The sequence below is a fragment of the Oncorhynchus masou genome, chromosome 30 (genome assembly GCF_036934945.1).
Source record: "Oncorhynchus masou masou isolate Uvic2021 chromosome 30, UVic_Omas_1.1, whole genome shotgun sequence".
Taxonomy (NCBI): Eukaryota; Metazoa; Chordata; class Actinopteri; order Salmoniformes; family Salmonidae; genus Oncorhynchus; species Oncorhynchus masou.
The window spans coordinates 4,016,816-4,036,815 of record NC_088241.1 but is presented as its reverse complement, the minus strand read 5'-3'; the positions used below and the strand labels follow the sequence as shown (position 1 = coordinate 4,036,815).

Sequence of the window (20,000 nt, the reverse complement as noted above, 5' to 3'; positions counted from 1 at the left end):
CACGAGCCACACGGCTAGTAAACCAGACTGTCTGTGTCCTGACAGCTGCTCTTTCTGTCCGTCTCACAACAGACCTGAGATAAACAGGGGTCATATCTCTTCTTTCACTGCTCTCTACTCCCTCACCATCCCATCCCTCCATCCATCCCTCCCATACCTCCATCTGTACCTCCATCCCTCCCATACCTCCATCCCTCTATCCCTCCATCCATCACTCCCATACCTCCATCACTCCATCCATCCATCCCTCCCATACCTCCATCCCTCCCATACCTCCATCCCTCTATCCCTCCATCCATACCTCCATTCATACCTCCCATACCATCCCTCCATCCCTTCATCCCTCCCTCCCTTTCCATCACTTGTTCTCTCTGGAATGACTTGCCCTGTCAGTCTCAGGTGGTTTACATAAGAAAACAATTGGGGAAACGGCTGCAGAGTGCACACTGTTATGTTTCCAAGCCTGTTGAAGATCCATAATGGTTGAAGTGGTGCTGTTTGAGACTAGAACAGAATCTAGAGTATGAGAAGACATTGTCCTTTTTCCTCATTCCCGCCCCTTTTGCTGGATGGTCTTCAGATCAGTATGTAGTAACTACTGTCTTCTGCTCTGAACACAGACTGCTGTCTCATACTGACAGACTGACTTTCCCTCACGCCGTCTATCTCTCTCTGTCTGCCTCTATATTCTCGTCCATCCATCTCCCATTGTCTACTGAACTCAGAGCCCTTCCATCCATCTGTCCTGTCTTACACCACCGTCATCCTGATCACAGCCGGTTAAACCTGATCCAAGATCACTTTGTCTTTCTGCCTTCTAATGGTTGGAGATTGGGTATTGGGATTGCATAAACAGATCCCAGACCTGTGCTTAGGGCATCGTCTACTTAGAAGGCGTGAGGGATGGTAACTTGTTGGAACTTTTTAAAGGTAATAACACCCTGCCATCCTTTCTGTTTGTCACACAAGCACACAGTCAGTCAGGAGAGGGTCTAACCCAACATGACATCAGCTAATGTGTCTCTAAGTCTACTTCATACACAGGGTGCAGTCCCTGTTTCTGCTAACGGGATTCCCCTCGTTAAGTCCATAAGCAGGTCATCTCAAGGGGGGGGGGTGATAGTAAAGAGGGAGGGGTATAGAGGATGAGGGGGGAATGGGTTGAATAGTAGATCCTCGGTGAGGAAAGCTGTCATTTTCACCTGAGAGGGCAATAGAACACACAGCACAAGGGGTGGAGGAGAGCAGGAAAGGAGAGCAGGAAGAACTTTGTCTGTGGGGTTGGTCTTCTCATTGCCTCCAGTTGACCTCAAGGCTTTGTGGAACTGGACTATGGGACACGGTTAGCTACAGTATAAGGCCTCTGGCCGAAGCTCTGTGGATGTCTGGGTAAGGAAGTACTGGACTGGGCTTGTGTGTGTCTATCTGAAACGCTGCACATGTTGTCTGGGTGTAATCTCTAACTGCCTGTCTGTGTCCTTGTCCTTGCAGGTACTGAGCCCCTGAGTCATTGTCTATGAATACACCGGCTGTCTGTGCTGTAGTGAGTGGGTCCAAGCCAGCTAACCTCAAGGAGGAAGATGTGGGAGATGCGCACAGACACAAACATATGTCCTACAGAACATGAATGAAAAAGAACACTCTTTGATGCTTCTGAGTGTGAAGTAACACACACAGGTTACACTACAGAGAGTTCTGGACGTACCCTCTCTTTCTCTCTTTCTCTCTCTCTCTCTCTCTCTCTCTCTCTCTCTCTCTCTCTCTCTCTCTCTCACACACACACACACACACACACACACACACACACACACACACACACACACACACACACACACACACACACACACACACACACACACACACACACACACACACACTCTAACACACCCCCTGAGACATGGATACTATGGTGAAGCAGTCTCTGGCGGTGTCCATAAAGAAGCTGTCCAGCTGTGTGACAGGAGTGAAGGAGAGAGAGGTGTGGGCCAGGCGCAGGGCCAAGAGGGGGACAGGAGGAGTAAAGAGCAGCCCTCCACGGACGGGACAGACCACCGTCACACACTCCTACCAAACTGACCTGGAGAAGGAGAGGTGAGTGACCGCAGACATAACTACAACATGACCACTGTGGTCAATGTGGAGATTAGAAACAACACCATGAGAAGATTATGGATGAAAACCAGCTTGGTAACAGACAGGTTGGGGGTTGGCGGTGATGGGTTTTAGGGCAGGGATGTATTTATGTTTGTGTGTGTGTCTGTCTATGTGTTACATGGAGTTGTGTTGATTCCAGGAAGCTGAGGGAAGCCCTGAATGCCCAGAAGCATGCAGAGAGAGCCGCCATGAGGGATCACTTCAGGAAGAAGTACCAGCTCTCCAAGGTTAGTGTGTTGCATTAGCAGAACAAATTATACCCCTATCTCCTAGCCCCTATCTCCTAGCCCCTATCTCCTAGCCCCTATCTCCTAGCCCCTATCTCCTAGCCCCTATCTCCTAGCCCCTATCTCCTAGCCCCTATCTCCTAGACCCTATATCCTAGACACTAATCTCCTAGACCCTATCCCCTATCTCCTAGCCCCTATCTCCTAGCCCCTATCTCCTAGCCCCTATCTCCTAGACCCTATATCCTAGACACTAATCTCCTAGACCCTATCCCCTATCTCCGATCCCCTAGACCCTATCTCCTAGACCCTATATCCTAGACACTAATCTCCTATCTCCTAGCCCCTATCTCCTAGCCCCTATCTCCTAGCCCGTATCTCCTAGCCCGTATCTCCTAGCCCCTATCTCCTAGCCCCTATCTCCTAGCCCCTATCTCCTAGCCCCTATCTCCTAGACACTAATCTCCTAGACCCTATCCCCTATCTCCTAGACCCTATCTCCTAGCCCCTATCTCCTAGCCCCTATCCCCTAGACCCTATCCCCTAGACCCTATCTCCTATCTCCTATCTCCTAGCCCCATACCCATAACCCTTAAAGCAGTGCTATATTTAAAGTGTATTTTTTTCCTCGTCACCCTATCCCTCTCTTCCCAACTCTCTTCCCAACCCCCAGAGTTCCAAGGACACCAGCCATCTCAGTGCGGCGCAAGGGAAAGTGGCACTCCCCCGTCAACTGGCTAAACTGATTGGTCCTGAGACCCCGGCCAAGGACGATGGCTACAGCCTGCTGAGCGCCTTCCAAGGCCTCAACTTCAACATGGGGATGCTTGGAGGCAAGCAGACCAAGTCGTCCACTCCAATGTCAGTCAACGGAGAGGCCTGCAAAGTCATGTGATCAAAGAGAACATACTAGATACTACACAGAATCAACCTGCTAAAAACATGCATTATGCCTAAATGATGAAGAATACCATTTTAACACAACGTAGTAGCAGATTGGAGGGAACACATTGGCAGACGACTTTGTCACAGTTGCTCCTCTATCCCTTTATCTCCTTATCTGTCTTTAACTCTCTCTTTCTCTCTCTCCCCACCCTTCTCTCTCTCTCTTCACCCCTTTTTCCCTCTCTCTCTTCCCCCCCTCTCCCTCTCTCTTCCCCCCTCTCCCTCTCCCTCTCTCTTCCCCCCTCTCCCTCTCTCTCTCTCTTCCCCCCCTCTCCCTCTCTCTTCCCCCCTCTCCCTCTCTCTCTCTCTTCCCCCTCTCCCTCTCTCTCTCCACCCCTCTCCCTCTTCACCCTTTCTCTCTCTCTCTTCACACCCCCTCTCTCTCGCTCTCTCTCTCTTTTCACCTCTCTCTTCCTTTCTCTCTTTCTTCACCCGCCTCTCTCTCTCCCTCTCTCTCACACCACCCCCCCCTCACTCTCTCTCACTGAGTTATCTGCTGATCAGACTGTTGACAATAGAGCCAGGCTGTGAAGATGACTCATCAGGGGAAATTATTGACGTCATCCCTGTGTCACTGATAGTAGGACATGGCTGTCATTGTTACTATTTGCATAGAGCTGGTCTGGACCATACAGGAACTAACTGGATGAAACTGGTCTAGACCATACAGGAACTAACTGGATGAAACTGGACTGGACCATACAGGAACTAACTGGATGAAACTGGACTGTACCATACAGGAACTAACTGGATGAAACTGGTCTGGACCATACAGGAACTAACTGGATGAAACTGGATTGGACCATACAGGAACTAACTGGATGAAACTGGTCTGGACCATACAGGAACTAACTGGATGAAACTGGACTGGACCATACAGGAACTAACTGGATGAAACTGGACTGGACCATACAGGCACTAACTGGATGAAACTTGACTGGACCATACAGGAACTAACTGGATGAAACTGGACTGGACCATACAGGAACTAACTGGATGAAACTGAACTGGACCATACAGGAACTAACTGGATGAAACTGGACTGGACCATACAGGAACTAACTGGATGAAACTGGACAGTACCATACAGGAACTAACTGGATGAAACTGGACTGGACCATACAGGAACTAACTGGATGAAACTGAACTGGACCATACAGGAACTAACTGGATGAAACTGGACTGGACCATACAGGAACTAACTGGATGAAACTGGACTGTACCTGTTTCAGATCATTAGGCCCATTTGGGGCCCACACACACAGGGAAGTAATCCTAACAAGATTATAACCTTATGTGTTGTTTTCACATTTACTTCACTTTTCAGTTCCTTGTTCCCAAATATTTGTCTTGTTAATCTTTGTTTTGTACATAACCTTTGACTTTTTTGGTGTATATAAGTCAAACGCTGTCCTTATTATGTTGTTACAAAGAAACTGTTAATAAAGACAAGTTTGGTACTGACATACTACAGAGATGTGTGTGTGACTATGTGTGTGTGTGAGTGTGTGTTCCTGTGTGTGACTATGTGTGTGTGAGTGTGTGTTCCTGCGTGTCTGTGTGTGACTATGAGTGTGTGTGTGAGTGTGTGTTCCTGTGTGTGACTATGAGTGTGTGTGTGTGTGAGTGTGTGTTCCTGTGTGTGACTATGTGTGTGTTTGTGCGAGTGTGTGTTCCTGCGTGTCTGTGTGTGACTATGAGTGTGTGTGTGAGTGTGTGTTCCTGTGTGTGACTATGTGTGTGTGTGTGTGTGTGAGTGTGTGTTCCTGCGTGTCTGTGTGTGACTATGAGTGTGTGTGTGAGTGTGTGTTCCTGCGTGTCTGTGTGTGACTATGAGTGTGTGTGAGTGTGTGTTCCTGCGTGTCTGTGTGTGACTATGAGTGTGTGTGTGAGTGTGTTCCTGCGTGTCTGTGTGTGACTATGAGTGTGTGTGTGAGTGTGTTGCTGCGTGTCTGTGTGTGACTATGAGTGTGTGTGAGTGTGTTCCTGCGTGTCTGTGTGTGACTATGTGTGTGTGTGTGAGTGTGTGTTCCTGCGTGTCTGTGTGTGACTATGAGTGTGTGTGTGAGTGTGTTGCTGCGTGTCTGTGTGTGACTATGAGTGTGTGTGAGTGTGTTTTCCTGCGGTCTGTGTGTGACTGTGTGTGCGTGTGTTAATCCTTACACCATTCTGACATTTTTGTTGTGCTGTTTCTCTTGAACTTTGACCTTCTGAGACATAAATCATCACCTCTATCAGCTCTATGAGAGATGGAGGACAAACAGGCGAAGGAGGAGAGGAGGGAGGGATGGAGGGATGGAGCAATAATTGAGAAGAAAAAAGCACATTTGCGCTGTAGAGAGTGGAGAGTAGCGGTGAAGCTATGAGAGTCTGTGAGGGTCATCCCTACCTCAGACCATGTGGAGTGTATCTGTGAGCCCGTCCATGTTCCAGGGGATACAGGGGATGTGTGTGTCCGTGCGTCCAGCAGCGTGTGTGAGGATACAGAGGGGTATGTGTGTGTGTCCGGCCGGGACAGTGGCAGGGCTCGGAGTGGAGGGGGTAACCCCCGCCAGAGGGGGACCTGCGGAGAGGGGTGGAGGTAGAGGGCTGAGGCGGTTTGAGGAGATCCCCCACACGGGCAGCAGTGGCTGGCTCAACCTGGTGATGTTCTGGAGAGAAGACAGATTTAAACTATTACACAAACACATGGAGAGGACCTTCAACACCCTCGGCCCCATTTACAGGTACCTGTGTGTGCGTGTGCATGTGCGTGTGTGCGTGTGTGTTTGTATGAACGTGTGTGTGGCAGTGTGACACTGTGGGCCCTACCAGCTCTCACAGTCTCACATCATGTTTCTCAAACGTTAATTTTCAAAGTTAATCCAAAAGTCAAATGTTAAAGAATGTTAAGTTGAGGCATTTACTCAGAGTTTTAAAGGTTAAGTTCAGGCATTAACTCTGAACGGTTAAGGTATTAACTCTGAACGGTTAAGGTATTAACTCTGAAAGGTTAAGGTAGTAACTCTGAAAGGTTAAGGTAGTAACTCTGAAAGGTTAAGGTAGTAACTCTGAAAGGTTAAGGTATTAACTCTGAAAGGTTAAGGTAGTAACTCTGAAAGGTTAAGGTAGTAACTCTGAAAGGTTAAGGTAGTAACTCTGAAAGGTTAAGGTAGTAACTCTGAAAGGTTAAGGTAGTAACTCTGAAAGGTTAAGGTAGTAACTCTGAAAGGTTAAGGGAGTAACTCTGAAAGGTTAAGGTAGTAACTCTGAAAGGTTAAGGTATTAACTCTGAAAGGTTAAGGTAGTAACTCTGAATGGTTAAGGTAGTAACTCTGAAAGGTTCAGGTATTAACTCTGAAAGGTTAAGGTATTAACTCTGAAAGGTTAAGGTATTAACTCTGAAAGTAACTCTGTGTGTGTGTGTGTGTGTGTGTGTGTGTGTGTGTGTGTGTGTGTGTGTGTGTGTGTGTGTGTGTGTGTGTGTGTGTGTGTGTGTGTGTGTGTGTGTGTGTGTGTGTGTGTGTGTGTGTGTGTGTGTGTGTGTGTGTGTGTGTGCTGTCATGTTTCATGTACTGTGTCGGGTGTGTCTCCAACAGGGAGCGTCTGGGCACCCAGAGCACTGTGAATATCCTGCTGCCGTCTGACATCAGTGAGCTGTTCCGCTCTGAAGGCCTTCACCCCCGACGCATGACCCTGCAGCCATGGGCCACACACAGAGAGACACGGCAGCACAGCAAGGGAGTCTTCCTCAAGTACATACCTGTGTGTGTGTGTGAGAGAGAGCGAGAGTTTGGCAGAGTGTATGGAGGGTGGGAATATAATCAGTAATTTGACTTTGGTCCTCTCTACCACCAGGAATGGGGCAGAGTGGCGTGCCGACCGTCTCCTGCTCAACAGGGAGGTGATGATGGCTCCTGCCGTACGTCGCTTCCTGCCCCTCCTAGATGAAGTAGCGAGGGATTTCTGTCGTCAGCTAGCGACCCGTGTGGAGAAAGAGGGAGGAAAGGAGGAGAGGGGGCTCAGTCTGACTATCGACCCCAGCCCTGACCTCTTCCGCTTCGCCCTGGAAGGTTGTCTTCTTTCACATTTTCATTTTGTGTGTTAGTGTGGATGTGTTAGTGTGGATGTGTTGGTGTGGATGTGTTAGTGTGGTTGTGTTAGTGTGGATGTGTTAGTGTGGATGTGTTAGTGTGGTTGTGTTAGTGTGGATGTGTGTTAGTGTGGATGTGTGTTAGTGTGTTAGTGTGGTTGTGTTAGTGTGGATGTGTTTGTTAGTGTGGTTGTGTGTTAGTGTGGATGTATGTTAGTGTGGTTGTGTGTTAGTGTGGTTGTGTTAGTGTGGTTGTGTGTTAGTGTGGTTGTGTTAGTGTGGACGTGTGTTGGTGTGGATGTGTGTTAGTGTGGTTGTGTTGGTGTGGATGTGTGTTAGTGTGGTTGTGGGTTAGTGCGGTTGTGTTGGTGTGGTTGTGTTAGTGTGGATGTGTGGATGTGTGTTAGTGTGTTAGTGTGGTTGTGTTAGTGTGGACGTGTGTTAGTGTGGACGTGTGTTGGTGTGGATGTGTGTTAGTGTGGTTGTGTTAGTGTGGATGTGTTGGTGTGGATGTGTTGGTGTGGATGTGTTGGTGTGGATGTGTTAGTGTGGATGTGTTGGTGTGGTTGTGTTAGTGTGGATGTGTTAGTGTGGATGTGTTGGTGTGGATGTGTTGGTGTGGATGTGTTAGTGTGGATGTGTTGGTGTGGATGTGTGTTAGTGTGGTTGTGTGTTAGTGTGGTTGTGTTGGTGTGGATGTGTTGGTGTGGATGTGTGTTAGTGTGGTTGTGTGTTAGTGTGGTTGTGTGTTAGTGTGGTTGTGTGTTAGTGTGGATGTGTATTGGTGTGGATGTGTTGGTGTGGATGTGTATTGGTTTGGATGTGTTGGTGTGGATGTGTTAGTGTGGATGTGTTAGTGTGGATGTGTTGGTGTGGATGTGTTAGTGTGGATGTGTTGTGTGGATGTGTTGGTGTGGATGTGTATTGGTTTGGATGTGTTAGTGTGGATGTGATGGTGTGGATGTGTATTGGTGTGGATGTGGTAATGTGGTTGTGTTAGTGTGGATGTGTATTGGTGTGGATGTGTTAGTGTGGATGTGTTAGTGTGGATGTGTTGGTGTGGATGTGTTAGTGTGGATGTGTTGGTGTGGATGTGTTGGTGTGGATGTGTTAGTGTGGATGTGTTAGTGTGGATGTGTTGGTGTGGATGTGTTAGTGTGGATGTGTATTGGTTTGGATGTGTTAGTGTGGATGTGTTGGTGTGGATGTGTGCTAGTGTGGTTGTGTTGGTGTGGATGTGTTGGTGTGGATGTGTGTTAGTGTGGTTGTGTGTTAGTGTGGATGTGTGGATGTGTGTTGGTGTGGATGTGTTGGTGTGGATGTGTTGGTGTGGATGTGTATTGGTTTGGATGTGTTGGTGTGGATGTGTTGGTGTGGATGTGTTGGTGTGGATGTGTTGGTGTGGATGTGTTAGTGTGGATGTGTTGGTGTGGATGTGTTAGTGTGGATGTGTTAGTGTGGATGTGTTGGTGTGGATGTGTTGGTGTGGATGTGTTGGTGTGGATGTGTTAGTGTGGATGTGTTGGTGTGGATGTGTTGGTGTGGATGTGTTAGTGTGGATGTGTTGGTGTGGATGTGTGTTAGTGTGGTTGTGTGTTAGTGTGGTTGTGTTGGTGTGGATGTGTTGGTGTGGATGTGTGTTAGTGTGGTTGTGTGTTAGTGTGGTTGTGTGTTAGTGTGGATGTGTGTTAGTGTGGATGTGTGTTGGTGTGGATGTGTTGGTGTGGATGTGTATTGGTTTGGATGTGTTGGTGTGGATGTGTTGGTGTGGATGTGTTGGTGTGGATGTGTTAGTGTGGATGTGTTAGTGTGGATGTATTGTGTGGATGTGTTGGTGTGGATTTGTATTGGTTTGGATGTGTTAGTGTGGATGTGATGGTGTGGATGTGTATTGGTGTGGATGTGGTAATGTGGTTGTGTTGGTGTGGATGTGTATTGGTGTGGATGTGTTAGTGTGGATGTGTTGGTGTGGATGTGTTAGTGTGGATGTGTTAGTGTGGATGTGTTGGTGTGGATGTGTTAGTGTGGATGTGTATTGGTTTGGATGTGTTAGTGTGGATGTGTTGGTGTGGATGTGTTAGTGTGGATGTGTTGGTGTGGATGTGTGTTAGTGTGGTTGTGTGTTAGTATGGTTGTGTTGGTGTGGATGTGTTGGTGTGGATGTGTGTTAGTGTGGTTGTGTGTTAGTGTGGTTGTGTGTTAGTGTGGATGTGTGTTAGTGTGGATGTGTGTTGGTGTGGATGTGTTGGTGTGGATGTGTATTGGATTGGATGTGTTGGTGTGGATGTGTTGGTGTGGATGTGTTGGTGTGGATGTGTTAGTGTGGATGTGTTAGTGTGGATGTATTGTGTGGATGTGTTGGTGTGGATGTGTATTGGTTTGGATGTGTTAGTGTGGATGTGATGGTGTGGATGTGTATTGGTGTGGATGTGGTAATGTGGTTGTGTTGGTGTGGATGTGTATTGGTGTGGATGTGTTAGTGTGGATGTGTTGGTGTGGATGTGTTAGTGTGGATGTGTTAGTGTGGATGTGTTGGTGTGGATGTGTTAGTGTGGATGTGTATTGGTTTGGATGTGTTAGTGTGGATGTGTTGGTGTGGATGTGTGCTAGTGTGGTTGTGTTGGTGTGGATGTGTTGGTGTGGATGTGTGTTAGTGTGGTTGTGTGTTAGTTTGGATGTGTGGATGTGTGTTGGTGTGGATGTGTTGGTGTGGATGTGTATTGGTTTGGATGTGTTGGTGTGGATGTGTTGGTGTGGATGTGTATTGGTTTGGATGTGTTAGTGTGGATGTGATGGTGTGGATGTGTATTGGTGTGGATGTGGTAATGTGGTTGTGTTAGTGTGGATGTGTATTGGTGTGGATGTGTTGGTGTGGATGTGTTGGTGTGGATGTGTTGGTGTGGATGTGTTAGTGTGGATGTGTTAGTGTGGATGTGTTAGTGTGGATGTGTTGGTGTGGATGTGTTAGTGTGGATGTGTATTGGTTTGGATGTGTTAGTGTGGATGTGTTGGTGTGGATGTGTGCTAGTGTGGTTGTGTTGGTGTGGATGTGTTAGTGTGGATGTGTGTTAGTGTGGTTGTGTGTTAGTGTGGATGTGTGGATGTGTGTTGGTGTGGATGTGTTGGTGTGGATGTGTATTGGTTTGGATGTGTTGGTGTGGATGTGTTGGTGTGGATGTGTTAGTGTGGATGTGTTGTGTGGATGTGTTGGTGTGGATGTGTTAGTGTGGATGTGTTGTGTGGATGTGTTGGTGTGGATGTGTTAGTGTGGATGTGTTAGTGTGGATGTGTTGGTGTGGATGTGTTGGTGTGGATGTGTTGGTGTGGATGTGTTGGTGTGGATGTGTTAGTGTGGATGTGTTGGTGTGGATGTGTTTGTGTGGATGTGTTAGTGTGGATGTGTGTTAGTGTGGTTGTGTTGGTGTGGATGTGTTGGTGTGGATGTGTGTTAGTGTGGTTGTGTGTTAGTGTGGTTGTGTGTTAGTGTGGATGTGTGTTAGTGTGGATGTGTGTTGGTGTGGATGTGTTGGTGTGGATGTGTATTGGTTTGGATGTGTTGGTGTGGATGTGTTGGTGTGGATGTGTTGGTGTGGATGTGTTAGTGTGGATGTGTTGTGTGGATGTGTTGGTGTGGATGTGTATTGGTTTGGATGTGTTAGTGTGGATGTGATGGTGTGGATGTGTATTGGTGTGGATGTGGTAATGTGGTTGTGTTAGTGTGGATGTGTATTGGTGTGGATGTGTTAGTGTGGATGTGTTAGTGTGGATGTGTTAGTGTGGATGTGTTGGTGTGGATGTGTTGGTGTGGATGTGTTAGTGTGGATGTGTTGGTGTGGATGTGTTAGTGTGGATGTGTTAGTGTGGATGTGTTGGTGTGGATGTGTTAGTGTGGATGTGTATTGGTTTGGATGTGTTAGTGTGGATATGTTAGTGTGGATGTATTGTGTGGATGTGTTGGTGTGGATGTGTATTGGTTTGGATGTGTTAGTGTGGATGTGATGGTGTGGATGTGTATTGGTGTGGATGTGGTAATGTGGTTGTGTTAGTGTGGATGTGTATTGGTGTGGATGTGTTAGTGTGGATGTGTTAGTGTGGATGTGTTGGTGTGGATGTGTTAGTGTGGATGTGTTGGTGTGGATGTGTTAGTGTGGATGTGTATTGGTTTGGATGTGTTCGTGTGGATGTGTTGGTGTGGATGTGTGCTAGTGTGGTTGTGTTGGTGTGGATGTGTTGGTGTGGATGTGTGTTAGTGTGGTTGTGTGTTAGTTTGGATGTGTGGATGTGTGTTGGTGTGGATGTGTTGGTGTGGATGTGTATTGGTTTGGATGTGTTGGTGTGGATGTGTTGGTGTGGATGTGTATTGGTTTGGATGTGTTAGTGTGGATGTGATGGTGTGGATGTGTATTGGTGTGGATGTGGTAATGTGGTTGTGTTAGTGTGGATGTGTATTGGTGTGGATGTGTTAGTGTGGATGTGTTAGTGTGGATGTGTTGGTGTGGATGTGTTGGTGTGGATGTGTTGTTGTGGATGTGTTAGTGTGGATGTGTTAGTGTGGATGTGTTGGTGTGGATGTGTTAGTGTGGATGTGTATTGGTTTGGATGTGTTAGTGTGGATGTGTTGGTGTGGATGTGTGCTAGTGTGGTTGTGTTGGTGTGGATGTGTTGGTGTGGATGTGTGTTAGTGTGGTTGTGTGTTAGTGTGGATGTGTGGATGTGTGTTGGTGTGGATGTGTTGGTGTGGATGTGTATTGGTTTGGATGTGTTGGTGTGGATGTGTTGGTGTGGATATGTTGGTGTGGATGTGTTGTGTGGATGTGTTGGTGTGGATGTGTTAGTGTGGATGTGTTGTGTGGATGTGTTGGTGTTGATGTGTTAGTGTGGATGTGGTAGTGTGGATGTGTTGGTGTGGATGTGTTGGTGTGGATGTGTTGGTGTGGATGTGTTAGTGTGGATGTGTTGGTGTGGATGTGTTGGTGTGGATGTGTTAGTGTGGATGTGTGTTAGTGTGGTTGTGTTGGTGTGGATGTGTTGGTGTGGATGTGTGTTAGTGTGGTTGTGTGTTAGTGTGGTTGTGTGTTAGTGTGGATGTGTGTTAGTGTGGATGTGTGTTGGTGTGGATGTGTTTGTGTGGATGTGTATTGGTTTGGATGTGTTGGTGTGGATGTGTTGGTGTGGATGTGTTGGTGTGGATGTGTTAGTGTGGATGTGTTAGTGTGGATGTGTTGTGTGGATGTGTTGGTGTGGATGTGTATTGGTTTGGATGTGTTAGTGTGGATGTGATGGTGTGGATGTGTATTGGTGTGGATGTGGTAATGTGGTTGTGTTAGTGTGGATGTGTATTGGTGTGGATGTGTTAGTGTGGATGTGTTAGTGTGGATGTGTTGGTGTGGATGTGTTAGTGTGGATGTGTTGGTGTGGATGTGTTAGTGTGGATGTGTTAGTGTGGATGTGTTGGTGTGGATGTGTTAGTGTGGATGTGTATTGGTTTGGATGTGTTAGTGTGGATGTGTTGGTGTGGATGTGTGCTAGTGTGGTTGTGTTGGTGTGGATGTGTTGGTGTGGATGTGTTAGTGTGGATGTGTTGTGTGGATGTGTTGTGTGGATGTGTTGGTGTGGATGTGTTAGTGTGGATGTGTTAGTGTGGATGTGATGGTGTGGATGTGTTGGTGTGGATGTGTTAGTGTGGATGTGATGGTGTGGATGTGTTGGTGTGGATGTGTATTGGTTTGGATGTGTTAGTGTGGATGTGATGGTGTGGATGTGTATTGGTGTGGATGTGTTAATGTGGTTGTGTATTGGTTTGGATGTGTTAGTGTGGATGTGTTAGTGTGGATGTGTTAGTGTGGATGTGTTAGTGTGGATGTGTTGGTGTGGATGTGTATTGGTGTGGATGTGGTAATGTGGTTGTGTTAGTGTGGATGTGTATTGGTGTGGATGTGTTAGTGTGGATGTGTTAGTGTGGATGTGTTGGTGTGGATGTGTTGGTGTGGATGTGTTGTTGTGGATGTGTTAGTGTGGATGTGTTAGTGTGGATGTGTTGGTGTGGATGTGTTAGTGTGGATGTGTATTGGTTTGGATGTGTTGGTGTGGATGTGTGCTAGTGTGGTTGTGTTGGTGTGGATGTGTTGGTGTGGATGTGTGTTAGTGTGGTTGTGTGTTAGTGTGGATGTGTGGATGTGTGTTGGTGTGGATGTGTTGGTGTGGATGTGTATTGGTTTGGATGTGTTGGTGTGGATGTGTTGGTGTGGATGTGTTAGTGTGGATGTGTTGTGTGGATGTGTTGGTGTGGATGTGTTAGTGTGGATGTGTTGTGTGGATGTGTTGGTGTGGATGTGTTAGTGTGGATGTGTTAGTGTGGATGTGTTGGTGTGGATGTGTTGGTGTGGATGTGTTGGTGTGGATGTGTTAGTGTGGATGTGTTGGTGTGGATGTGTTGGTGTGGATGTGTTAGTGTGGATGTGTGTTAGTGTGGTTGTGTTGGTGTGGATGTGTTGGTGTGGATGTGTGTTAGTGTGGTTGTGTGTTAGTGTGGTTGTGTGTTAGTGTGGATGTGTGTTAGTGTGGATGTGTGTTGGTGTGGATGTGTTTGTGTGGATTTGTATTGGTTTGGATGTGTTGGTGTGGATGTGTTGGTGTGGATGTGTTGGTGTGGATGTGTTAGTGTGGATGTGTTAGTGTGGATGTGTTGTGTGGATGTGTTGGTGTGGATGTGTATTGGTTTGGATGTGTTAGTGTGGATGTGATGGTGTGGATGTGTATTGGTGTGGATGTGGTAATGTGGTTGTGTTAGTGTGGATGTGTATTGGTGTGGATGTGTTAGTGTGGATGTGTTAGTGTGGATGTGTTGGTGTGGATGTGTTAGTGTGGATGTGTTGGTGTGGATGTGTTAGTGTGGATGTGTTAGTGTGGATGTGTTGGTGTGGATGTGTTAGTGTGGATGTGTATTGGTTTGGATGTGTTAGTGTGGATGTGTTGGTGTGGATGTGTGCTAGTGTGGTTGTGTTGGTGTGGATGTGTTGGTGTGGATGTGTTAGTGTGGATGTGTTGTGTGGATGTGTTGTGTGGATGTGTTGGTGTGGATGTGTTAGTGTGGATGTGTTAGTGTGGATGTGATGGTGTGGATGTGTTGGTGTGGATGTGTTAGTGTGGATGTGATGGTGTGGATGTGTTGGTGTGGATGTGTATTGGTTTGGATGTGTTAGTGTGGATGTGATGGTGTGGATGTGTATTGGTGTGGATGTGTTAATGTGGTTGTGTATTGGTTTGGATGTGTTAGTGTGGATGTGTTAGTGTGGATGTGTTAGTGTGGATGTGTTGGTGTGGATGTGTATTGGTTTGGATGTGTTTTTTGTGGATGTGTATTGGTGTAGATGTGTTAGTGTGGATGTGTGTTAGTGTGGATGTGTTAGTGTGGTTGTGTTATTGTGGTTGTGTTAGTGTGGATGTGTTAGTGTGGATGTGTTGGTGTGGATGTGTTAGTGTGGTTGTGTTAGTGTGGATGTGTTAGTGTGGATGTGTTGGTGTAGATGTGTTGGTGTGGATGTGTATTGGTTTGGATGTGTTTTTTGTGGATGTGTATTGGTGTGGATGTGTTAGTGTGGATGTGTGTTAGTGTGGATGTGTTGGTGTGGCTGTGTTAGTGTGGTTGTGTTAGTGTGGATGTGTTAGTGTGGATGTGTTGGTGTGGATGTGTTGGTGTGGATATGTATTGGTTTGGATGTGTTGGTGTGGATGTGTTGGTGTGGATGTGTTGGTGTGGATGTGTTGGTGTGGATGTGTTAGTGTGGATGTGTATTGGTTTGGATGTGTTCGTGTGGATGTGTTGGTGTGAATGTGTTAGTGTGGATGTGTTGGTGTGGATGTGTTGGTGTGGATGTGATGGTGTGGATGTGTTGGTGTGGATGTGTTGGTGTGGATGTGTTGGTGTGGATGTGTTAGTGTGGATGTGTTAGTGTGGATGTGTTGGTGTGGATGTGTTGGTGTGGATGTGTTGGCGTGGATGTGTATTGGTGTGGATGTGTTGGTGTGGATGTGCTGGTGTGGATGTGTATTGGTGTGGATGTGTTAGTGTGGATGTGTGTTAGTGTGGATGTGTGTTGGTGTGGATGTGTTGGTGTGGATGTGTTGGTGTGGATGTGTTGGTGTGGATGTGTATTGGTGTGGATGTGTTAGTGTGGATGTGTGTTGGTGTGGATGTGTTGGTGTGGATGTGTTGGTGTGGATGTGTATTGGTGTGGATGTGTTGGTGTGGTTGTGTGAATGTGTTAGTGTGGATGTGTGTTAGTGTGGTTGTGTTGGCGTGGATGAATCTCTCTCTCTCTCAGTCTTTCTCTCTCTGTCTCTGTCTCTCTTTGTCTCTCTGTCTTTCTCTGTCTCACTCTGTCTCTCTCAGTCTCTCCGTCTCAATCTGTCTCTCTGTGTCTCTCTCTGTCTCTCTGTCTCTCTGTCTCTCTCTCTGTCTCTCTGTCTCTGTCTCACTCTGTCTCTCTCATTCTCTCTGTCTCTCTCTGTTTCTCTCTGTCTCTCTGTCTCTCTGTCTCTCTGTCTTTCTCAGTCTCTTTCTCACGTTGTCTCTCTCTCTCTCTGTCTTTCTGTCTCACTCTGTCTCTCTCTCTGTCTTTCTCTGTCTCTCTCAGTCTCTGTCTCTCTCTCTGTGTTTCACTCGGTCTCTCTCAGTCTCTCTGTCTTTCTCAGTCTCTTTTTCACGGTGTCTCTCTCTCTGTCTTTCTGTATCTCTTTCAGTTTCTCTCAGTTTTGGTTAATTTCGGTTAATTTCAATTCATTTCAATTCAAGGGGATTTATTGGCATTGGAAACATGTTTAAACATATTAAATAAACAAATGTGAAATCAACAATAAAAACATGTACAGTAAACACTGCATTCACAAACGTTCTAAAGGAATAAATGTCACATTATGTCTATATACAGTGTTGTGCAAATAATTAAAGTACAAAATGGAAAATAAATCAACATAAATTGTATTTACAAGGGTGTTTGATCTAAACTGGTTGCCCTATTTTAACCTTTATTTAACTAGGCAAGTCAGTTTAAGAAAAATTCTTATTTACAATGACGGTCTACACCGGTCAAACCCAAACAACGCTGGGCCAATTGTGTACCGCCCTATGGGACTCCCAATCACAGCCAGTTATGATCCAGCCTGGATTCAAACCAGGGTGTCGTAGTGATGCCTCTCGCTCTGAGATGCAGTGCCTTGGACCGGTGCGCCACGCTGGAGCCCTTTTCTCATGGCAACAGGTCACAAATCTTGCTGCTGTGATTGTGCACTGTGGTATTTCACCTAATAGATATGGGAATTTATCAAAATTGGATTTGTTTTCTAATTCTTTGTGGATCTGTGTAATCTGAGGGAAATATGTGTCTCTAATATGGTCATACATTTGGCAGGAGGTTAGGAATTGCAACTCAGTTTCCACCTCATTTTGTGGGCAGCGAGCACATAGCCTGTCTTGTTTGTCTCTCTCTCTCAATTCAATTCATTTCAATTACATTTACATTTACATTTAAGTCATTTGGCAGACGCTCTTATCCAGAGCGACTTACAAATTGGTGAATTCAAGGGCTTTATTGGCATGGGAAACATGTGTTAACATTGCCAAAGCAAGTGAGGTAGATAATATATAAAGTGAATATATAAAGTGAAATGAACAATAAAAATTAACAGTAAACATTACACATACAGAAGTTTCAAAACAATAAAGACATTACAAATGTCATATTATATATATACAGTGTTTTAACAATGTACAAATGGTTAAAGGACACAAGATAAAATAAATAAGCACAAATATGGGTTGTATTTACAATGGTGTGTGTTCTTCACTGGTTGCCCTTTTCTCGTGGCAACAGGTCACAAATCTTGCTGCTGTGATGGCACACTGTGGAATTTCACCCAGTAGATATGGGAGTTTTTCAAAATTGGATTTGTTTTCGAATTCTTTGCGGATCTGTGTAATCTGAGTGAAATATGTCTCTCTAATATGGTCATACATTGGGCAGGAGGTTAGGAAGTGCAGCTCAGTTTCCACCTCATTTTGTGGGCAGTGAGCACATAGCCTGTCTTCTCTTCAGAGCCATGTCTGCCTACGGCGGCCTTTCTCAATAGCAAGGCTATGCTCACTGAGTCTGTACATAGTCAAAGCTTTCCTTAATTTTGGGTCAGTCACAGTGGTCAGGTATTCTGCCGCTGTGTAATCTCTGTGTAGGGCCAAATAGCATTCTAGTTTGCTCTGTTTTTTTGTTAATTCTTTCCAATGTGTCAAGTAATTATCTTTTTGTTTTCTCATGATTTGGTTGGGTCTAATTGTGTTGCTGTCCTGGGGCTCTGTAGGGTGTGTTTGTGTTTGTGAACAGAGCCCCAGGACCAGCTTGCTTAGGGGACTCTTCTCCAGGTTCATCTCTCTGTAGGTGATGGCTTTGTTATGGAAGGTTTGGGAATCGCTTCCTTTTAGGTGGTTATAGAATTTAACAGCTTTTTTCTGGATTTTGATAATTTGTGGGTATTGGCCTAATTCTGCTCTGCATGCATTATTTGGTGTTCTACGTTGTACACGGAGGATATTTTTGCAGAATTCTGTGTGCAGTCTCAATTTGGTGTTTGTCCCATTTTGTGAAGTCTTGGTTGGGCAATGGGCTCTATGACTGATTCAAGTATTTTTTTGACAAATCCTAATTGTTATGTTGAAATTTATGTTCCTTTTGATGGCATAGAATGCCCTTCTTGCCTTGTCTCTCAGATCGTTCATGTTACCTGTGGCGCTGATGTTTAGGCCAAGGTATGTATAGTTTTTTGTGTGCTCTAGGGCAACAGTGTCTAGATGGAATTTGTATTTGTGGTCCTGGTGACTGGACCTTTTTTGGAACACCATTATTTTGTTCTTACTGAGATTTACTGTCAGGGCCCAGGTCTGACAGAATCTGTGCATAAGATCTAGGTGCTGCTGTAGGCCCTCCTTGGTTGGTGACAGAAGCACCAGATCATCAGCAGACATTTGACTTCGGATTCTAGTAGTGTGAGGCCGGGTGCTGCAGACTTTTCTAGTGCCCGCGCCAATTCGTTGATATATATGTTGAACATGGTGGGGCTTAAGCTGTTTTTTTGCCAATTTTAACCGCACACTTGTTGTTTGTGTACATGGATTTTATAATGTCGTATGTTTTACCCCCAACACCACTTTCCATCAGTCTGTATAGCAGACCCTCATGCCAAATTAAGTCGAAGGCTTTTTTGAAATCAACAAAGCATGAGAAGACTTTGCCTTTGTTTTGGTTTGTTTGGTTGTCAATTAGGGTGTGCAGGGTGAATACATGGTCTGTTGTACGATAATTTAGTAAAAAGCCAATTTTACATTTGCTCAGTACATTGTTTTCATTGAGGATATGTACGAGTCCACTGTTAATGATAATGCAGAGGATTTTCCCAAGGTTACTGTTGACGCATATTCCACGGTAGTTATTGGGGTCAAATTTGTCTCCACTTTTGTGGATTGGGGTGAACAGTCCTTGGTTCCAAATATTGGGGAAGAGCTGAGGATGATGTTAAAGAGTTTTAGTATAGCCAATTGGAATTTGTTGTCTGTATATTTGATCATTTCATTGAGGATACCATCAACACCACAGGCCTTTTTGGGTTGGAGGGTTTTTATTTTGTCCTGTAACTCATTCAATGTAATTGGAGAATCTCTCTCTCTCGCTCTCCCTCTCTCTTCTCTCTATTCTCCCTCCCCCTCTCTCTCTGTCTCTCTCTCTCTTCTCCCTCTGTCTCAGTCTTTCTCTCTCACACACTCTCTCTCTCGCTCTCTCTCCCTCTCTCTTCTCTCTATTCTCCCTCCCCCTCTCTCTCTGTCTCTCTCTCTCTTCTCCCTCTGTCTCAGTCTTTCTCTCTCACATACTCTCTCTCTCGCTCTCTCTCCCTCTCTCTTCTCTCTATTCTCCCTCCCCCTCTCTCTGTCTCTCTCTCTCTTCTCCATCTGTCTCAGTCTTTCTCTCTCACACACTCTCTCTCTCTCTCCCTCACACTCTCTCTCTCTCTTCTCCCTCTGTCTCAGTCTTTCTCTCTCACACACTCTCTCTCACTCTCTCTCTCTCTCTTCTCCCTCTGTCTTTGTCTTTCTCTCTCTCTCTCACTCTCTCTCACTCACTTCAAAATAGACTTTACTTCAAAATACTTTGGACATCAATGATCTCTCATCAACATTCTCTTACCCGTGTTCCGTTAGGGCACATCCTATGAAATGAGAGAATAGTAGAAGTAAATGTTTGAATATAGCCTGTTAGAGATGATCTGAAAGGCCTCTGAATTTTCTCACCAGGCTCTTTGAGAGCAGCTTTGATGTGCCTGTCTGAATGTGACACATTAGAGCAGTGTGTGTGTGTGTGTGTGTGTGTGCCTGTGTGCCTGTGTGTCTGTGTGTGTGTGTGTGTGTGTGTGTGTGTGTGTGTGTGTGTGTGTGTGTGTGTGTGTGTGTGTGTGTGTGTGTGTGTGTGTGTGTGTGTGTGTGTGTGTGTGTGTGTGTGTGTGTGTGTGTGTGTGTGTGGTGTGTGTGTGTGTGAATGCAGGTATTTGTGGGGGGATAATTA

The 20,000-nt window shown here is 45.8% G+C and overlaps 1 protein-coding gene across 1 annotated transcript in view; it reads left to right on the top strand.

Annotated features, from left to right (window-relative positions):
* The first annotated feature begins 1,176 nt into the window (after positions 1–1,176).
* The window catches only part of LOC135523001 (cytochrome P450 11B, mitochondrial-like), a 23,061-nt gene continuing 4,237 nt past the window's right edge, over positions 1,177–20,000 (top strand). Inside the window, exons 1-7 of the mRNA XM_064949734.1 lie at positions 1,177–1,389; positions 1,492–2,091; positions 2,294–2,381; positions 3,055–3,267; positions 5,721–6,052; positions 6,905–7,060; positions 7,164–7,378. Of these exons, the coding sequence (XP_064805806.1) occupies positions 1,898–2,091; positions 2,294–2,381; positions 3,055–3,267; positions 5,721–6,052; positions 6,905–7,060; positions 7,164–7,378 (1,198 nt within the window). The 5' untranslated portion in view covers positions 1,177–1,389; positions 1,492–1,897. The remainder of the gene's footprint in view (positions 1,390–1,491; positions 2,092–2,293; positions 2,382–3,054; positions 3,268–5,720; positions 6,053–6,904; positions 7,061–7,163; positions 7,379–20,000) is intronic.